At 45.8% G+C, this 19,825-nt stretch overlaps 1 protein-coding gene across 1 annotated transcript in view; it reads left to right on the forward strand.

Annotated features, from left to right (window-relative positions):
* The window catches only part of CLNK (cytokine dependent hematopoietic cell linker), a 1,039,166-nt gene that overhangs the window by 542,559 nt on the left and 476,782 nt on the right, over window positions 1–19,825 (forward strand). Inside the window, exon 6 of the mRNA XM_078678887.1 lies at window positions 875–920. Coding sequence (XP_078535013.1) covers window positions 875–920 — 46 coding nt within the window. The remainder of the gene's footprint in view (window positions 1–874; window positions 921–19,825) is intronic.

The following is a 19,825-nucleotide window of genomic DNA, read 5'->3' on the forward strand; positions in this document are numbered from 1 at the left end:
ACCTTCTCTATCTTTTTAATGTTCAATTTCAATTCTTGGCTCATCCTATATATTTCCAGAGGGTGCCTCTTACTCATACTTTCACTAGATCCCATTTTAAGGCCCTAATAGATGCAACACTCCTGTTGTTTGGTCAAGTAATGATCCTGCCAACATAATACGAGTCTGGGCACGTATCTGCTACGCTTCAGCTGTGAAAAATGTAGTTCAATTGCACTCCAATAAGTTTATATTACATTTCTGAGTTTTTGGGAACCCACATTCCAGGAATAGTACAAGGAATCTCAAACTATTCTCCTTTTCCCAGGATTGCTCCAAGAATTCGTTTGTAAATTAGATGTTCACTTGGGCAGAAATACATGTGTACGTTTTCTCGCACGAACATCTCTGTACAATTGCATATTAATTTACTAACTATGCTTGCTGTGCAGCGTTGCATGAGTTTTGAGTAAAGCTACCTCCAAATGTGCACATTTTGTTCTCAAATCTATCTGCATCAACGAGTCCCAATACCTAGTTGGGTGCACATTACGTATGCTTGCTTATTAAGCATTAAGGGACTTATTTACAATTCCTTGCACAAGTTTTACATCATTTTTAACATGGGAAAAATGACGCACGGGTGGCGCAACAGGCTTGTAAATAAGCCCCTAACTATTTTTTTTCAAAAATTCAGGGCATATTTATTAACTGTAAAAAATTGGATTATTATTGTGGGCGGGAGTCTGTGCAAGTGAACCGTCAAGAAGTCTAAATTAACCTAAACCTTAAATTAGAAAATGATATTTCATAAAAAATAGCAGCTTGATTTTATTATCATATGAAACATGAAATCAACACTCATTAGTCTTAAATATTTTGTTTTTCTTTACAGGACTGTCAAATTAATTCAAAGGACAGAACAGTCACTTGTAAACAAGGTATCTGCGAACAGTAGAGTTATATACCCTTACCAATGTCATTTCTAGTTTAATGTTAATGTTATTCAGGTCCTTTATTCAATAGTTAAACAATTATCTGTGCCCATTGACAGCACTTATGCACAAAGTTAATATATGTAGGTTGTTTAGCGGCTGTTTGGGACAAAAGACTACCTCAGCATGAGTGAGTAAGTGATAAGTCAATGAATGAGTGACTATGTTGCTAGTAAGGATGTGATGATGATGACGTGTAAGGTAGAGCAGAAGTACCAAATATAATTCTGCTCTGCCTGATCACGACTGGCCCAGTGTTCTTTAACCTGGCTGTCCAATTTGGGATAATAACGGGCCTGATGTTACCAGCCGGTAATTCAGACTAGTAAAATCAGACAATGCTTTGACTGCAACATGCCCATGTCAAAGTTTATATTTGACAATTGGGAAGCATAAGAGTAATGTCTTGTTACTTACCAGTAATCTTCCTTACCCCGATTAGGGTCCTCCTCGTCCCAGTCATTACTACGTGAGGCAATCCTGACTCCCCCCAGCCAATCAAACGGCCAGAAAATCAAAAGGTAATAGGTTACATAAACCCCTCCCACCCACCACCATGCCTGTCATCAGCAAGACCCAGAAACAAACACAGCAGGAGGGAGGGAGGGAAGAGAACAGGGACAGGGAGGACCCTAATCGGGGTAATGAAGGGGTAAGTAACAAGACAATACCCCGTCCCAGCCCTTACTACATGAGGAACTCACAAGTAGAGAACCAAGAAGAAAAAACGCAGGACACCATGGATCCACGCAAAAAGTTCAAAACTTTAATCAAAGAAATGATCAATGAACAGCAGCATTCAAAATGGCAACAGAAAAACTGTCAACAGAGGCATGTAAAACATCAAGACGATAATGCCGTTCAAACATATGATGGGACTGCCAGCTGGCCGCCCTGCAAATCTCCTGGATAGAGACACTCGCTGCCTCAGCTCATGAAGCAGACACAGAATGCGTTGAACGACCCTGCGCCTGAGATGGAGGAGGCAGATCCAAAGATTTATAGGATTGGCAGACTGACAAATGCGCCCACCGACTGATCGTAGAAGTGGAAACCTTCCTCCCCTTAGCCACACCCCCACAGGAGACAAACAGGGCAGGAGAAATCCGAAACTCGAGCGAACGCTGGAGGTAAATCCAAAGAGCCCTGCGAACATTCAAATAAGGGGGAACAAGGGAATCCCCCTCAGCAGGCAAATCAGGAAGTATCACCTCCTGCTGCAATTGGAAACTCAAAGAAACATTTGTCAGAGAACCGGATCAAGCAGCAAAACAATCCGATCCTGCAGGAACTGTAAATAAGGATATGAAATGAGCAAGGCACCAACCGACGAGCGGAGGTGATGGCCAGCAAAAAAAAACACCTTGGTGGACAACCATAACAAGTCCGCCTCCAGCAAGGGCTCAAAAGGAGGCAACTGCAGACCCTGCAAAACAGTAGGTAAATCCCAAAAAGGCACGATCACGGGAGAGACCGGCCGACGGAGCTAAAAGCACCGAAGAAGCCAACTCACCAAAGGGACAACAAACCCCAAGGAGGCCCCAGGACCCCGACACAAACCGCCGCCCACTGAGCTGACAAGGTGGAAGGGGTAAGGCCCTTCAAAAAACCATCCCTGAGAAAATCCAATACAGAAGCAGGATCCCCCAGCATAATCCACCCCATGGTAAGAACACCAAGAGACAAAAGAGCCCCAATGACGACAATAGCACTTAAGGGTCGAAGGCCGACGTGACAAGTGGATGTCATGAGCCACCACAGAGGAACAGCCCAAAGACTCCAATGTTAACCGCTCAAGAGCCAAGCCATCAGCTGCAAACGATGAAGACAAGGCAGAGACAAGAGCGGAAATTGAAGAGGAGCCGGACTCAAAGGAAGCCGGACTAACCGACTCGACGCCAGCTGCAACAGGAGAGGCAACCAAAGGCGGCGAGGCCAGACAGGAGCAATCTACAGGACCGACACTCTCTCCCCCTGAATCTTCTGCAGCACCTTCGGGAGGAGGGGAATAGGAGGGAAGGCATACAGAAGACCAGAAGGCCAGGGAATTGAAAGAGCATCCACCACCCAAGCCTGAGGACACATCACCTCCGAACAAAACCAGGGGAGAAGGCCATTGTGAGGAGAGGGAAAGAGATCGATCCAGGGAGTCCCAAATCGAAGACAAAGGGACTGGAACAGAGGAAGAGAGTGATGGTACAGAACAGAGGATGGAAGATTGCGGCTAAAAGCATCTTCATGAAAATTCAAATGTCCCAGAATGTACACCGCTCTCAAGGCCAACAGATGAGATTACACCCAAGCACAAATCAGGGAAGCCAGCAGGTTCAGACTCGCACTTAGCCCCCTCTTACGGGTCATGTAACAACGAGCCACTGGATTGTCGGTACAAACCAACAGATTTGTCCTGTGGAGATTAACCTGAAAGAACTGCACCGCCTCCCAGATGGCTGCCAACTCCTGCCAGTTTGAGGAACAGGCGCTCTCCCTCCGAGACCACTGACCCTTGGCCTCCAAGGACCCCAACGTGGCCTCCCAACCCTAAGGACTGGCCTCTGTCATCAACAAAAGGGGAGATGGAAGACAAAACTGAACCCCCTTCTCCAGATTGGGAGTGGAAAGCCACCAGTCCAAGTCCTAAACCAGAGCAGGAGAGAGAGGAACCAGAGTCTCGTAATCCACCCTGGAGGAGTCCCGCTGAGCCAACAGATGAGTCTCCAAGGGCTTGAGATGCATGCGAGCAACAAAAACCACAGCAGTGGTGGCAGCCATCAATCCCTGGACCCGCAACCAAACACGAGCCGGGACAGAGGGACAACTAAACAGATCCCGCAACAGAGTCTACAGGGAAAGGATCCGGACAGGAGGGAGAAACACCGCCCCCAGAGAGGTGTCAAATAGACCCTGATGAACTGAAGTCTCCAAACAGGATGCAGATGAGACTTGGCCAGATTCAACTTGAATCCCAGATCCTGAAATAGGGTCAACGTAGCCTCCATCGCCAGAAGAGCCCTAGGAAAGGAGGAAGCAGAGACCAAACTATCATCAATATAGGGAAACACGGAGAAACCCCGATGCTGCAAAACCCCCACAGCAGGAGCCAATACCTCAGTAAAAGTCCTGGGAGCTGTGGTATATAAATAAATAATACCGGATCTATTTTTGAATGAATGAATGAATAACAGATAGCTCAATAAAATAAGAGTCAAGATTCGAGGTAGTAGGAGTTTCTGCAGGTTTATTACAGCATAAGGACAGGATCAGGACAACCTGCATAGGAACAGAGGTGACAGGGCCCAGCAGGACAACTGGGGCCCAGCAGCTGCCGGGGCTTGATCTGGGATGAGCGCGCTAACGTTTAATAACAATACATCAACTTATATACATAGCGCAAACACATAGCATTACATTGCAGTAGGCGTAGCAGTGGGTGGAGCAGAAGGCGTGACGCGTAGCAGTCGCGAAAGATAACAGTAAAAAGAGGTGTAACTGGGAGTATACTTAGGCATGTGATGAAAACGTAACAGAATATGTCATGAATGGGCGGAAACATAGGAGGGGGCTACCTAAGGAGCCGGGACCTCTAACCTAATGGTGCGCGAAAACTGGCAATGACGTGTTACTAGGAGAAGCTGGGGGCTACGAACTCTGTGCTAGGAGCAGAGACTAGAGTCTGGAGGGTCGGAGCGACATGTACCTAAACCCTATCTGGTATCTGATGTTTAGGGAACATGTTGATATAAACTAGGAGTCATGAGGGGAAAAGCTAACTTGATTCTAAGACTGGACCATACATTATTCTACATGAAATGCGTGATGAGGAATACTAAATGACCATTAAATACAGTATTTCTCTAACGTGGAGACGTGAAGGCTAGACAATGACGGAAACTATTGATGCAGTTCAGTAGCTTAGGAATGCAGAGAAGGAGGACTAAACTGATAGCTGGAATCATAACATACTTTTGGCAGACTCAGAGGCAGAGCCAAGCTGCACCGGGCACTGCGAGGCAGGAAGTAAGTGAAGGGTCGAGGATACAGGTGGGGGCTGTATCGCTCCTCAGCGAGGCTTTCAGGAGACAGGAGCTGAATCTGATGTCCGGGCCCTTTTGAGGCCTAGAAACGGGGACTTTATACTGGAATAACGTGCATACTGAGAAACGTGGCAACATTACTTTACATAGGCATGATATTCGTAGTATTCACGAGGACTGGAAAATGTCATACCAGAGGTGGACACAACTATAATTGCGTCATTAATCAGACATGGGGAATAACATATGCATATTGGTCATGCACACATAACATATGATGGATGAGGCGTAGGGACACAGAACATGGCAAAATTTACTTTTCCACATTCCCTCCTTGTCACTACGTTTCCATCAGGAAACATCAATTTTCATGATACCGTCTATCATTTCATACAGTATCATTTGCTCGTCTCGAATTATCCTGGAACGGGACTTAGAACGGAGCTTGGGACTAGGAATACAAGAGGTAGCACAAATGCCGCAAATCGCAGGGCCACATTGTATACAGAGGCAGCAGCTAAATATGATCGCTACTGCAATACCTAGAAAGGACAGGACTTTCCATCCCCATGCGGAAATTATATTCCAGAACCAACCGGACCATGTCCAGGTGCCTGGGTCTTGGTGTAACAGATGGGCAATTTTATGGAGTCTGGTTATAGCTGAATAAACAGACGGCGCGTTATTTGGAATGAAAATGCAGCAACTAGATCCGATGACTCTACAGGCCCCGCCCCTATCGGCCAGTATGACGTCAAGGACGAGACGATTTTGCAAAACGACAAATCTCATAACAGATTGTTCTTCGGTTAAGTTACCTAGAGCAGAGGCAGTCTCATTTACTACAGCTTCAAGGGTTCTTGTTAACCTACGGATCAGTTTACTATTCTGGACAGGTCCTACAAAGAAGAAGAAACCTTTATTGAAATCGGTATACTGTTCTAGAGTAGTTTCAGTATAATCGACAATTGGGGACTCCCTTCTATGTCTAATGTGTACTAGATGTGTGTTTCTGTGATAATCAGATGGGGCTAGAAAAACAGGTGGCAGTAGGAAAGCAATGTAACAGGTTCCCTCCCAATCGAGGGGCAGACGGACATATGCAGTTTGACCACAAATAAAATAAGAATGACGTGAAGCTTTGAAAACAGATTTCCTACTGTCACTATACTGGATAACAGTAGTACAATCACTATGTCCTACGTGTACGGAACCATAACTACGGACACATAATTCGCCTTTGACAGGTAATACTGAAATAGCAGGTAAGTCTGCAGTAGTATCAGACTGAACATTCAGGACCATGAAATTCGACGAATAATTACCTAAATTATATACTTCATTTTCTAGATCTAAACCTGTTCTGTGGGGGAGACCTTGCTTGTCTGGAAAACATGTACTGTTAAGAAAAGACATATCTGTTGAGGATAACGTTAACGTGAACCATGCTCCACACGAACCATTATGTGAGAATGGATAAGGAAACAGTGGCAGAACTCCCTTCGGTGTCTGGAAAGGGGGGAGTCGACCACACACCCAACAATTAGTGGCATTGCTGGTCTGGTGTGAGTAATGTAACATACGGATAAATGAGTTGTTGCGCATAGCGAGGCGGTATGAATATTCGTGAGGAGGCAGATCACTAAACGTGTGCTCTACTGTAGCATTAGCAGACATATTTACATGAGGAACTGGAAAATACAGATAGAACGCATAGCTGGTGCAGGAAATCATAATGCTGATGAATAATACGAAACTCAGAAAAACGATACATTGAATTGAACTTCGACTGACTCTCTCACTATGGGGGTCTATTTTATACATGTCAGAAACAGTCTAACCGTTTCACCTAGGGGAGGACTTATACAATCAAACTGACTGACTTATTTTACTAGACCTGAGCTTTAACTTATACTCCTGTTGCGGAGTTTTCTCTAACAAGGGAGGGGTTGTAATAATGTCTTGTGCGGGACAGTCCTTAAGAGCAATATTCTGGCAGTCCTTCAAATCCTGGGAAATGTTTTTAGAAACGGATTTCAGTCCTTTAAAAAGTTTAACATGAGACAGGTGGATCCATCCTTTTCTGCCTTCCAACTTCACGGCTGTACGGGTGGTCAAGAGGACCTGACGTGGCTCCTTCCAACGAGGCTCCAGTGGACTTGATCTGTCAGAATTTCGGACCATCACAAGGGAACCTGGAACGATTTCATGCGGTGCCACCTCGGTATTGTCTGGAAAGGCGGCAGCAACCTGTGAACGACATGAGTTGAGGGCAGACATCAAGGAAGCTAGGTAATCTGTCAGCATATTACATGAAACATCGGTAATACTTCGGGGTCTAGGAGTACCCCACATGTTAGGGGGGCGGCCGAATACGACCTCATACGGGGACAGACCTGATCTGGAATGTGCGACCATGCGCATATAAAACAAAGCGACTGGCAGAGCTACTAGCCAGTCCACACCTTTTTCTTTACAGACTTTGGCAATTCGGATTTTCAGAGTCTGATTATGTCTCTCTACGAGACCGGCTGCTTCAGGATGGCGTACACAATGGAACTTCCACTGGTATCCTAACAAAAGGGAAACGTGCTTCATCAGTTCAGATGAGAATGGCTGGCCGTTATCAGAATATACGACTCTAGGGAGTCCATATCTAGGGAAAAACTCACGAACCAACTGCTTGGCAGTGGTCGCGGCTGTGTAATCTGGAACTGGATATGCTTCTGTCCACCTGGACAAAGCGCATACAACTACAAGGACATACTTGAAACCTCGACATCGCTCCATTTGAATATAATCCATCTGGAGGACCTCAAAAGGGTGGTCAGGGGGCTGGAAACCACCTTGTTCCACCGGGACACTTTTACCTGGATTAAACTGACAACATATCATACAGGTAGGGACTTTCTATTTGGCTGCAGCTCGTAAATGCTTGTTGAACCAAATATTCTGGATACTGTCTAACATAGCTTTTTCTCCTAAATGTGCTGGACTATGTGCGGTATTGATAATGACTTGAACCATAGAGTCGGGGAGAAACCACGTGGCTCTACCCTTCGTTAACCATCCTTGATCTGTCTGGACCCCTCCTTGTTCAGACCATTTCTTGATTTCTTCGGGAGTAGCATGTAACTGTATATCTATGACGTCTTGAGTAGGGTCCTTAACTGTCATGCATGTAGTCGGATCTGGAGTATGTGTCTGATTAACTGGAATGTCTGGAGTCTGTGCTGTAAGCTTGGCTGTGCGGTCTGCTAGATCATTACCTTGGGAAATAATGTCAGTGACTTTCGTATGTGCTTTGCACTTCATGATAGCAATAGATGTCGGTAAATGTATGGCATCTAACAGGGCTTGAATAAGGAGACCATGCTGAATCTTGGTTCCATGAGAAGTCATGAAACCTCTCTCCTGCCAGAGCACTCCGAAGTCGTGTACAACTCCGAATGCGTAACGTGAATCTGTGTAAACATTAACTTTCAGGTTCTTGGCGTGTATACAGGCTTGTGTCAGAGCAACTAGCTCTGCTGCTTGAGCGGACAGAGTGTCAATACGGTGTGTCTCAATAACTTCGGTGTCAGTAGTTACTGCATATGCTGCGACTAATTCTCCTGTACTAGTTCTCATACATGAACCATCCACATAAAGTGTCAGGTCAGGATCTGGTAACGGAATGTCTGTCAGGTCTTGTCTTGGCTTTGTCGTAATATTAACTACTTCCACACAGTCATGTGGGTCAGGATTTGAACTAACTGATGGTAACAGTGTAGCAGGATTCAGAACGTTGCAGCGTCTGATTTCTATGTGTGGCTGGAACAGTGTCAATTCATAACCTGTTAAACGTGCAATTGTCAAGTGCTGTGTTTGTGTTCGGTTTAAAAGAACTTCTACTGAATGTGGGACTTGTACTGTCAGGGAATGTCCTAAAACTATGGAATCACTTTGTCTGATAGCTAGTGCTGTGGCTGCAACTGACTTGAGGCACGCAGGCAACGCCTGGGCGACTGGATCTAATGTGCTCGAAAAATAAGCACAGGGCTTGTATTGTCCTGCTTGATCTTGTGTGAGAACAGATAATGCTGTACCTTCGCGTTCAGTAACGAAAAGTGTAAAAGGCTTACTGTAGTTCGGTGTGGCTAGAACTGGAGCTTGACATAGGGCTTTCTTTAACTCATTGAAACTAAGTGTATGGTCAGATGTCCAAGGGAGGACAGTCGATACGGCTGCCTCCTGTGTCGTTAACTGTATCAGTGGCTTGGCTAGAAATGCATACTGGGGAATCCATTGTCTACAATAAGAAGTAAGGCCGATAAAGGCACGTACCTCCTTCTGGGTTCTGGGCTGGGGAAGACTCGCTATTAACTGGATACGGTCTGGTGTCAACTGCCTACCCCTCTTGGACAGCAAGTGTCCTAAGTATACCACTTGCTGAACACAGAATTGAAGCTTCGAAGGTGACACCTTGTGCCCCATCTCGGCTAGAAAATACAGGACTGTAAGGGATGCTCGCTCGGAGGCACGTTCAGAACGGGCTGTGATCAGTAGATCATCGACATACTGGAGCAGGGCAGTGTCAGTTGGCATGTGAATATTGTCTAGTTGTCTCTTGAGTGCCTGACTGTAAATACTAGGACTTTCTGTGAAACCTTGAGGAGCGCGTGTGAACATATAGCTCCTTCCATTTAAACAAAATCCGAAAAGAAACTGGCTGTCTGGATGAATTGGAACACTAAAAAATGCATTCTTGAGGTCAATGACAGTGAAGAACATGGCTTCGGAATCAATGGCTGTTAACAGGGAAGAGATGTCTGGGACAACTGGGTACTGAGGAATAATACATTTATTAAGCTCTCGTAAATCAATCACTAATCGATATACTGGGGGTGCATTCGGATCAGTACGTTTCATGACTGGAATGATCGGAGAATTGCATACATTGGAGTCAGTTTCTACAACTACTCCTTGAGCCATGAGCTCGTCAATAATTTTGGATAAGGCTGCTACAGCCTCAGGTGGCAATCTGTACTGTCTGATTCGTGGTAACACTACACCTGGTTTGAGAGTCACACGATGGGGTGTGATTTGCATATAACCTACATCAGTTGGACCTTGCGCCCATAAGTGCTGTGGAACATTAGACAATCTTGAATCAAAATCTCGTAATACATAGTGACCCTTAAAGTCACGTAGGAACAGACGTATTCCCTCTGGGGAACAGCAAATAACTGCACCTAATTCTTTCAGTGTCTTAATGCCTAATAGATTTTCTGGACATGACTTAGTGAGTAACAGATCAGTAGTGCGGGACAATGGACCTACTTCTAGAGTAACTGGCTTAGATATCTCATTAACTATTGGCTTTCCTGAAAATCCAAGGGAAACATTTCTTGAGCCTGAGAGCGGAGCCCCTGGGACTTCGGCATGACTAATTGTGGTCCTACTTGCCCCTGTATCGATCAGAAACTTTCTGTCTTTCCCTAATACTTGACTGTGAACATAGGGACCTTCTTGATCTACAGGTATCTCGATGAGAGGCAAGCCTACCTCCCTCTCCAGGCTGTTTCATGAATATGGCTGGTACTCCGGATACTCAGACTGTGCATACTGGTACATCTGCGATGTAACGTGCTGTGTTGCAGCAATAGGCTGCGGTGCGGAAACTGTCTGTTGTGCATTCTGTGACTGCGGAGTCTGTGAAACTTGTTCTTGTCTAGGCGGACGTGGTCTTTCTTTGGTCTTACCAGTAGCTATATTATGTTTCAGAACTGCACACTCGTTTATAAAATGACCTGGCTGTTTACAATAATTGCAGTTCCCTTTAACGGGAGCTGCAGGATGACTGGCTTGATTCGGACCCCTCTTCTGACTGTCTTGAGGAACAGTTTGTGCAACTAGCACTTTCATTTTCGTGTCCTTCATACGTTTTCTCTCGTGTTCTTGCTCTTCCCTGATTCTATTCTGGTGATACTGGAGCATCTGGAGCATCTGGGACGGGGTATTTGCTTGCCAGGTGCTTTCGACTTTCAAAACTCGGTTTTTAATTTGTGGACTTGAATTCTCGACTAATTTGGTAACGAAAAGGTGAGGGTATGACTCACTACTTGTCTTGAGACCACTGTTAATACTAAAACATTTTTCAAATCTAGAATAAAAATCACTAATATCTTCGTCTTGTTTCTGTTTACAGGCTGAGATTGCATCCCAGTCTTCCTTCCTAGTTGTCAATAATCTGGGTAAAACTTGAATCAGTAATTCTGGTAATTCTTTACATTTATCTCCAAGACCGGTACCTGGTACTCGTGCCTTGTCTTCAGCTTCTAGAGCTGCCCAATCGATCTTTTTCTCTCCCGCCTCCCATTCCTTTTCCTTTAACTTTTCATACACCCCTGCGGGTAACAGAACCTTTAACATTTTAATGATATCTGGGTAAGTGTATTCTCCCATACGGAGCATGTCTTTTAATTCTCTATGGAACCCTGCTGGATCTTTGTCATGACAGGGAATTAATTTCTTCATTTCAAGAAGTTCCATCTTTGAAATCGGAGTGTATACAAACACTCGTTGCATTACGCCACCCGCCCCTTGGACTGGGTGGACTTCTCGTAACGGATTCTGTCTGTCTATGTAGAATGATTTACTTTCTGGGGGTGAGACATGAACAAAATGCGGGTTCAGAAACGTTCTGTATTTGTGACGCTGTTCTAGAATGACACTAATTAAATCGGTACCTAGACCTCTCCATCTATACTGGAGTAACTCGTTCAGGACATCGTGTAACGGGCCTGGATCAGAGTGTTGACCCTCATACAGAGTAATGAGGTACTGGATCATATACATACCCACCAGTCGTTGCTCGGCTGGGGGCAGTTTCAGGAACATTTGTGCCACTATTTCGTCTGGAAAAGTGGTAGAATCAGTAATCCATCGGACTGCTGATCGGACTAGTTCTTGTTCATGCATAGTACTTAATTCGCTATAACCGATTCGTGATTTCAGAATGTGATCGGTAGCTTGAAATACTTGTTCTAGGGAACCTTGTTCTGGTGCTTGATGATGGAAAATAGACTTGGGTTCTAGACGTAAATGGCGATCTGGAAATCTAGATTTTCCTACATACGCTATTCTGGCGGAATTCTCGTCTTCCTCTTCAGGATCAGAGATACTTTCTTTCTCGCTTACTTGTGCTGCTTTACGCTGTTCGTGTATCTTTACTATCTCTTTACGAATTTTCTTGTACATACTCTCCATGGCACCGACGGTCTTGTGCTTACCCTCGGCTATATTATCACTCCACCTTGTCAGGATTCTCATTTCGGCAGAATCTTTAGACGGGTAATCTTGTTCTCTTATTAGACAATTGATCAGGAACTTTAATATCATGAGCTGGATCTCGGCTTTCCTTTGAGACATAATCTCGCCAATACTTTCTGGATCATCCCCTGTACGGATGAAACGATATATTCTGTCTAGATCTTCTTTCATATTCGGCAAGGTGACTAGATACTCGGTCACTCTCCTTACACGTAAGGAATATAAAACCATATTATATTCGCCTGGAACCGGATCATAGACACATTCGTTAAGGGTTTGCCTGATTTCTGTAACAGACTGATGTTTGGGCGTGCGCTGTAACGCTTGAGCATGTAATTCGAGTAATGTTAAACGCTTGTGTGGCGGCGGGGTTTGAGGAAGACCTCCTCCCGCGGCCCCTAAACCAGAATCATCAACTGATGCTTTTTGTGCTGGCAGGGTCGGTAATTGTAACGTGGGCTGGACTTGTATGGCAGGCTGACCCGGGGGAGCTGTTAAGGGCACCCCGGTGCCTGGAGGAGCAGGAACTACCTGATTTACAGGCACTGGCGGAGCGCGAACAGGATTTGCATATTCGGGGACTGTGTCGTCCAGATAGGACGAAATAAAAATATCAGCTGCGGTCGGTTTGTGACGTAGCTTGGTCGGAACTAATGGTGGCGGGAAATTACTAGATGCCTCTGGGGTCGCTTTTGGCACACCTTCGGCAAGAAGAGGATACATACCCTTAATGAGGGCATGCCTCTGTCTGTCTGACTGTTCGGTTTTGACTTGTTCACCTATCTCGATTAATTCTCTTTCTTGGGCTCGTTCCTGGGATTCTCTACTTAACTCTGACTTTCTGACTTCTTTCTCGGTTCTTCTATGAGCTTCCTTACGCCATAACTCGATGGCATCTTTCTGTGACTGTCTGGCTTTCTTTTTCCATAATGCTTCTTCCACTCGCATGATACATTCGGCATCCCATGTACCCGATACGGGCCATCTATACTTTTCTTCTAACTGTTTGGTATACTCTACCCATAAATCTAGATACATTATGGCGCTTATGCCATGTTTCTGATACATAAAGTGACCTGGACTGTCCCTAGGCGGGACAGGAACCGCTTCCTCTAACAGACCCTTTCTAGTTTTTAACTGACGTAACTTGGAAAATATAGGCATGACTGAACTGTAATCTGGACACAATACAATACACAATAAAAACACGAAATCACATCGCACTCATACCACAACAGTAAAATACATGAAGAACATTATAAATAACAGTTCGAACAGAATATTACCTGGAATACTGAGAACAGAAACAGAACAGAATTTCTCGAGAACGGAACAGACTAGAATTACTGGATGCACTGCTGTAACAGTACGGAACATACCGGTCCCATAAAGGGACGCATCAAGACCCGTATCCACCTAGGTGAACACTTCGTTTGTGAGTCTGGGCACCACCAACCCACGGACCAGGAGTCAATTTAGATTGGTCCTGTCTAGATACTACCCCAGCAATGGTACTCACCGGGCAGCACGGAACGGAAGGCCTCGGACTGGACTGGATTTCTACGACGACGAACTTCGGACTTCAGTTACGGGTGGGCCTCCGGATACCTCGGACCTTGGACTCTCGGCTTGGGCTCTGGTCGGGACTCGCCGCGTTCCTCCACCGTCTCGTTCGGATGCTGGACCGCCTCCTCCGTCTCCTCCGTGGGCCTGAGGGATACTTGGAGCAGAAATATCTGCCAGTGCACGGTATGGTTCCGTCACGACTGCAGAGGGTCAGGGGGTCGGCGTGGCTTCACCGACGCGTGGGGAAAGGGCAAGTCCCTGTTCGGGCGCCATTATGTGGTATATAAATAAATAATACCGGATCTATTTTTGAATGAATGAATGAATAACAGATAGCTCAATAAAATAAGAGTCAAGATTCGAGGTAGTAGGAGTTTCTGCAGGTTTATTACAGCATAAGGACAGGATCAGGACAACCTGCATAGGAACAGAGGTGACAGGGCCCAGCAGGACAACTGGGGCCCAGCAGCTGCCGGGGCTTGATCTGGGATGAGCGCGCTAACGTTTAATAACAATACATCAACTTATATACATAGCGCAAACACATAGCATTACATTGCAGTAGGCGTAGCAGTGGGTGGAGCAGAAGGTGTGACGCGTAGCAGTCGCGAAAGATAACAGTAAAAAGAGGTGTAACTGGGAGTATACTTAGGCATGTGATGAAAACGTAACAGAATATGTCATGAATGGGCGGAAACATAGGAGGGGGCTACCTAAGGAGCCGGGACCTCTAACCTAATGGTGCGCGAAAACTGGCAATGACGTGTTACTAGGAGAAGCTGGGGGCTACGAACTCTGTGCTAGGAGCAGAGACTAGAGTCTGGAGGGTCGGAGCGACATGTACCTAAACCCTATCTGGTATCTGATGTTTAGGGAACATGTTGATATAAACTAGGAGTCATGAGGGGAAAAGCTAACTTGATTCTAAGACTGGACCATACATTATTCTACATGAAATGCGTGATGAGGAATACTAAATGACCATTAAATACAGTATTTCTCTAACGTGGAGACGTGAAGGCTAGACAATGACGGAAACTATTGATGCAGTTCAGTAGCTTAGGAATGCAGAGAAGGAGGACTAAACTGATAGCTGGAATCATAACATACTTTTGGCAGACTCAGAGGCAGAGCCAAGCTGCACCGGGCACTGCGAGGCAGGAAGTAAGTGAAGGGTCGAGGATACAGGTGGGGGCTGTATCGCTCCTCAGCGAGGCTTTCAGGAGACAGGAGCTGAATCTGATGTCCGGGCCCTTTTGAGGCCTAGAAACGGGGACTTTATACTGGAATAACGTGCATACTGAGAAACGTGGCAACATTACTTTACATAGGCATGATATTCGTAGTATTCACGAGGACTGGAAAATGTCATACCAGAGGTGGACACAACTATAATTGCGTCATTAATCAGACATGGGGAATAACATATGCATATTGGTCATGCACACATAACATATGATGGATGAGGCGTAGGGACACAGAACATGGCAAAATTTACTTTTCCACAGAGCAGTGGAGAGGCCGAATGGCAAAACCTGAAACTGGAAATGCATCCCCTGGACTACAACCTCAGGAACCGCTGAGTAGCAGGATGGACTGGAACGTGAAAATAGGCGTCTTCGAAGCCAAAAAATTGCCCTCCAGGATGAGGGGAATGACAGACTGCAAGGAGACCATCCGGAAATGATCCAACCGCAGCAACAGAGATCGGAGATTCAGGATAGGGCGGAAGTAAACCATCTGGCTTTGGTACCAGGAACAGATGGAAATAGAACCCCAGGCCCACTTCCTCCACTGGAACCGGCACAACAGCCCCCTTCGACAATAACTTGGCGACACCGGACAACATGGCACACACTTCATAGGATTTCTTGACAACTGGGTAACTAGAAAACAATCCAGAGGGGGAGGGCCCCGGAAAGGAATCTTGTAACCCAACATGATGTCAGACAAGACCCACAGATCGGAAATCAGAGCTGACCAACGGTCCAGAATCAAACGGAGTTGAGGCCCCACAAAGGCAAAGTCACTTCTGTCCTGCACCAGAGGGATTCTTCTGCTGTTGCTGCTTCTGTTGAGGTCGGGACTTATAATGGATAGCGCCCCCCCGGACACGGGCCCGACCACAAAAGGGCTGAGAAGACAAAGCACCCTGGAAACCCTGCTTGTGAAAAAAGGATTCCTTTTAGGCACAAGCTGAAAATACTTCAACATCTCCTTCTCCTGAGCATTCTACCATCGCATTCAAAGCATCCTCAAAGAGATGGGGACACTCAAAAGGCAGCTTATGGACAAATGTCTTTTGCGCTGCCTCAAGACGCCAAGGTTTGGTCCAAAGAGACCTCATACCTGCCACTGCTGCCCACGCCGCTGAGGAGAAGGCCCACAAGGAATCAAAAGTCACATCCATGAGGAATTGCGCCACAACCTCCATCTGAGCCAACACAGGAGTAGGGTCCCCCTGATACTGAAGACAGTCAAACAACTTATCAAAATCCTTCACCAGGACCTCTGAGGCATAGGCCGCACAAGTGCTAGCACGCAACCCAAAATGAGAAGCGGCATAAGAACTTTTGAGAGCAGACTCCAGCTTCCGCTCCACCGGATCCGTCAGGGAAGTTTCCTCTGATGACAAAGAGGAAGAGGAGGTGGAAGCCATAGAAGACAAAAGATAATTGATTTTGGGAATCGCAGGAAACTGGGTGTCAAAATCCGCCAGGCGATACTGCTTCCCCAGAAAACGAGGAATACCCTGCGTATCCACCTCAAGCCATTCCTTAGTCAGGATATCTTTCAGGACATCATGGAAGGGAAGGTCATCCACCACAGAAGAACTATACCGGGAGTAAAACCCCTCATCAGACAATGATTTAGGGTCAAAATCAAGCACCTTCCGAATATTTACCAGCATGTCAGAAAAAATATTTGCCCTGGACATACTTTCCCTTAGGGGATTTGTCCATGTCCTCCTCATCATCCTTAGACCTCTTTGCCACAGACTCCAGCAGCGCACACTCGACAGCAGAATTTATTAAATCCTGCCAGTCAACCCTGGAAATCTGCAAAACATCATCCTCCTGCAGGTCCTGGACATTATGCTCCTTGGAAAATGCCTGCGCAGTCACCGAATAAGAAGCCCCCTCACTCATTGCGAGTAAAAAGGAGTAACCGCACAGGAAACTCCCAACACATACACACACACACAGGAAATGCCCAGCAACCTCCAATAAATACTGCCCCCAAACAGCAAGTCTCTTAATGTGAGACTTGAAAATCAACAAAGAGGCAGCCTTGCAGTCTCCACCAACAGCCACATACTGCAAACATAGCCGCGGGGGCAGGACGCTGCCTGAAAACACTCGCGCTGGAACGACCCAAGGCCAGGACACGATGAGAGCTCACCGCTATTGCCCAGCACATGCGCGGGGAGTGTCCTGGCCTCAGAGCAGGAGCGTGACCGACCGGAGCACCGGTTCGGCCGCACATATGCAAAAACAAGGACACAATTCAAAACTGCAAATAACCATTTGAAACATAAGTTTAAGATACACTCACCTGACCGCAACCATCCCGATGCACCAGCATTCCGACCGCCGTCAGAGCAGAAAAAAACAGGTATGGTGGTGTGTGAGAGGGGTTTAAAGTATAACCTTTTGATTTTCTGGCGTTTTGATTGGCTGGGTAGAAGCAGGACTGCCTTACGTAGTAAGGACTGGGACGGGGAGTAATGTTTGGAATCTGTGCGCCTTTACTTCCTCAAGTAGGTAGTTCAATATAGGATCAATAAATCCCTAGACTTGTGCAGATTAGCACTCACTCGCGTTCCTTAAATCAGTAACAAATCAAGGATTATTGGTCCACAGTGTAAAAGACTATAAATGAAATCCTATGTGCCAACATTAAAATAAGCTTACCATTAATAATGTTAGGAGTAGAAGATACGACGAGCTCGCCCCTTACTAGGGATAAGCAGGCCCTGCTCTTTTATCTGGTTCTCCTTGCTAGGCGAGAAATTTGTAAAAAATGGATAGAAGATGCCCCACACCTTGGGATAGACTGGTTCCTGGCGGCAAAAAGCACTTGTAAAAAGGATACTGGTATAGAGTTTAATACGCATTCTAAGATCTGGGAGGCTTTTCAGAATTGGAATGGCATAATAAGAATTTAAAAACTGAACGCTCAGTCCTATGATTTCACCTGCGTGGAAAGTGCAACCAGGGTACTGGATGGGCTTGTGCGCAGGACTATTGAGATATCGCAAAAGCCTGGGGGGGGGGGGGTACAGAACAGCTGGCAGGCTGCAATTTGCATATAATGGTGGTATGAGGACTTAAAAAACAAAAAACACAAAAAAGGTGTCACTAGATCCCCAAAATGGCTCTGGCACTCCAATGTTAATGAGTGGGGGGGGGGGGCTCATTTTCCACCTTAAGGTACGGCCTACGTCCTTATAATGACTCCTGCATTCAGACCCTAGGGTTTGAAACACATTGGCATATAAGAAAGAGGACCATCAAACTTTCAACTTCATTAGGCAGATCGAGATACCGATAACTGCCTAACTCTACAGATCCCTATTCTGGACTGATCCTACAACCATTTATGATATGCACCTAGGCAAAACTCTTGAGGGTAGATTCACAAAGATGTCACACCGTACACAGCAGCAAATGAACTGTGAGGGATTGCATGAGAAGAAAAGAGCAGGAAAGCGCCATATTTACTATGATCTGACATTTTTCTGCTCTCTCCCTAGAGCTGGTGCACAATTAGGCTGCCTAACCCCACCCTTGCATCATAGTGTAAAGATGTCTGCTTCATGTCTAGCATATGTTCTGTACTGGAAGGGTTACCTCAGAGTACACATTTCTATGCCTAGACAAAATCTGAAACTTTTCTCACTTTGGATGTGTGCTGTTCAGTGCAACACACATGCAAAGACAAACTACGGGGACATAAAAGCTTTTCTTCAAGTGAACTCCAGTGTCAAAGAGGCATTATTTTGGGCTCAAAACCCTGTCCAGTATTGTTCGTAGATAGGGTCTTGCATCAAAACAATTGGGTGTTTGCATGAGAATCCCAAAGTACTGTCCATGAAACGCCCCACCCCCACGACACACAGTAAGGCAAAGCAGTGCAAAGCGCTACTTTCCTTTAATTCAAGGCAACTTTCCAGCACACGTTTTGCATTAAAATGTGCAAAAACATTCTATAATACTGCCTCTGCATGCCTGTTTGTTTTTATTGGCAAATTATTACATTGAATAAGTAATAGCATCCTTTGACCATGGTGCAAGGGTGCCTGCGCCAGCGCATGGCTGCAGTTTGTGTGCCAGCGCAGGAGGAAACACAGAGATGCAACATATTCTTGTAAATATGTCGCATCCCTGTGCTTCGGAAGTGCTGCAGTGTCGCGGAGCCATCAGGCTTGCGGTGCCGAGCTGCGGCACTTCCTTGTAGATCAGACCCTGAGTGCTAAAGTGCTATTTATAAAAGAAGGGGGCATATTCACAAGCCCCTATCGCCACCACAGCATCACAAAGCCACTTAACGTGGCTTAACGATGCCTTTTGAATAGGTCTCCTTTCATGCTGTGCTTTGCATGAAAGGGGCGTGCAGTGGGTGTTGTGGTGGGCTTTCCACTGCAACACCAATTGATATTTACGCTGCTCCCTATTCACAACGGCAGTGTAAATAGGACTTAACGCCAAACTTAAGACCAGGAAAACCCTGGCCTTAAGTTGGCGATACGAGGAGAAATGCTTTATTTCTCCTCGTTTTTGCATTTTCCATGTGTGCTGCCTTGTGCAGTACACATGGAAAATGGAAAATGCCATGATTTGTTTATGTACAGGAAGGTGTCCCTTTCTGTACATAAACAAACCTTTACTTAAAAATGCCTTTTAGTAACTTAAAAAAACAAACCGCCCTGCTTGC

This window comes from Lissotriton helveticus, chromosome 2_2 (assembly GCF_964261635.1).
Source record: "Lissotriton helveticus chromosome 2_2, aLisHel1.1, whole genome shotgun sequence".
In the NCBI taxonomy this organism is placed as follows: Eukaryota; Metazoa; Chordata; class Amphibia; order Caudata; family Salamandridae; genus Lissotriton; species Lissotriton helveticus.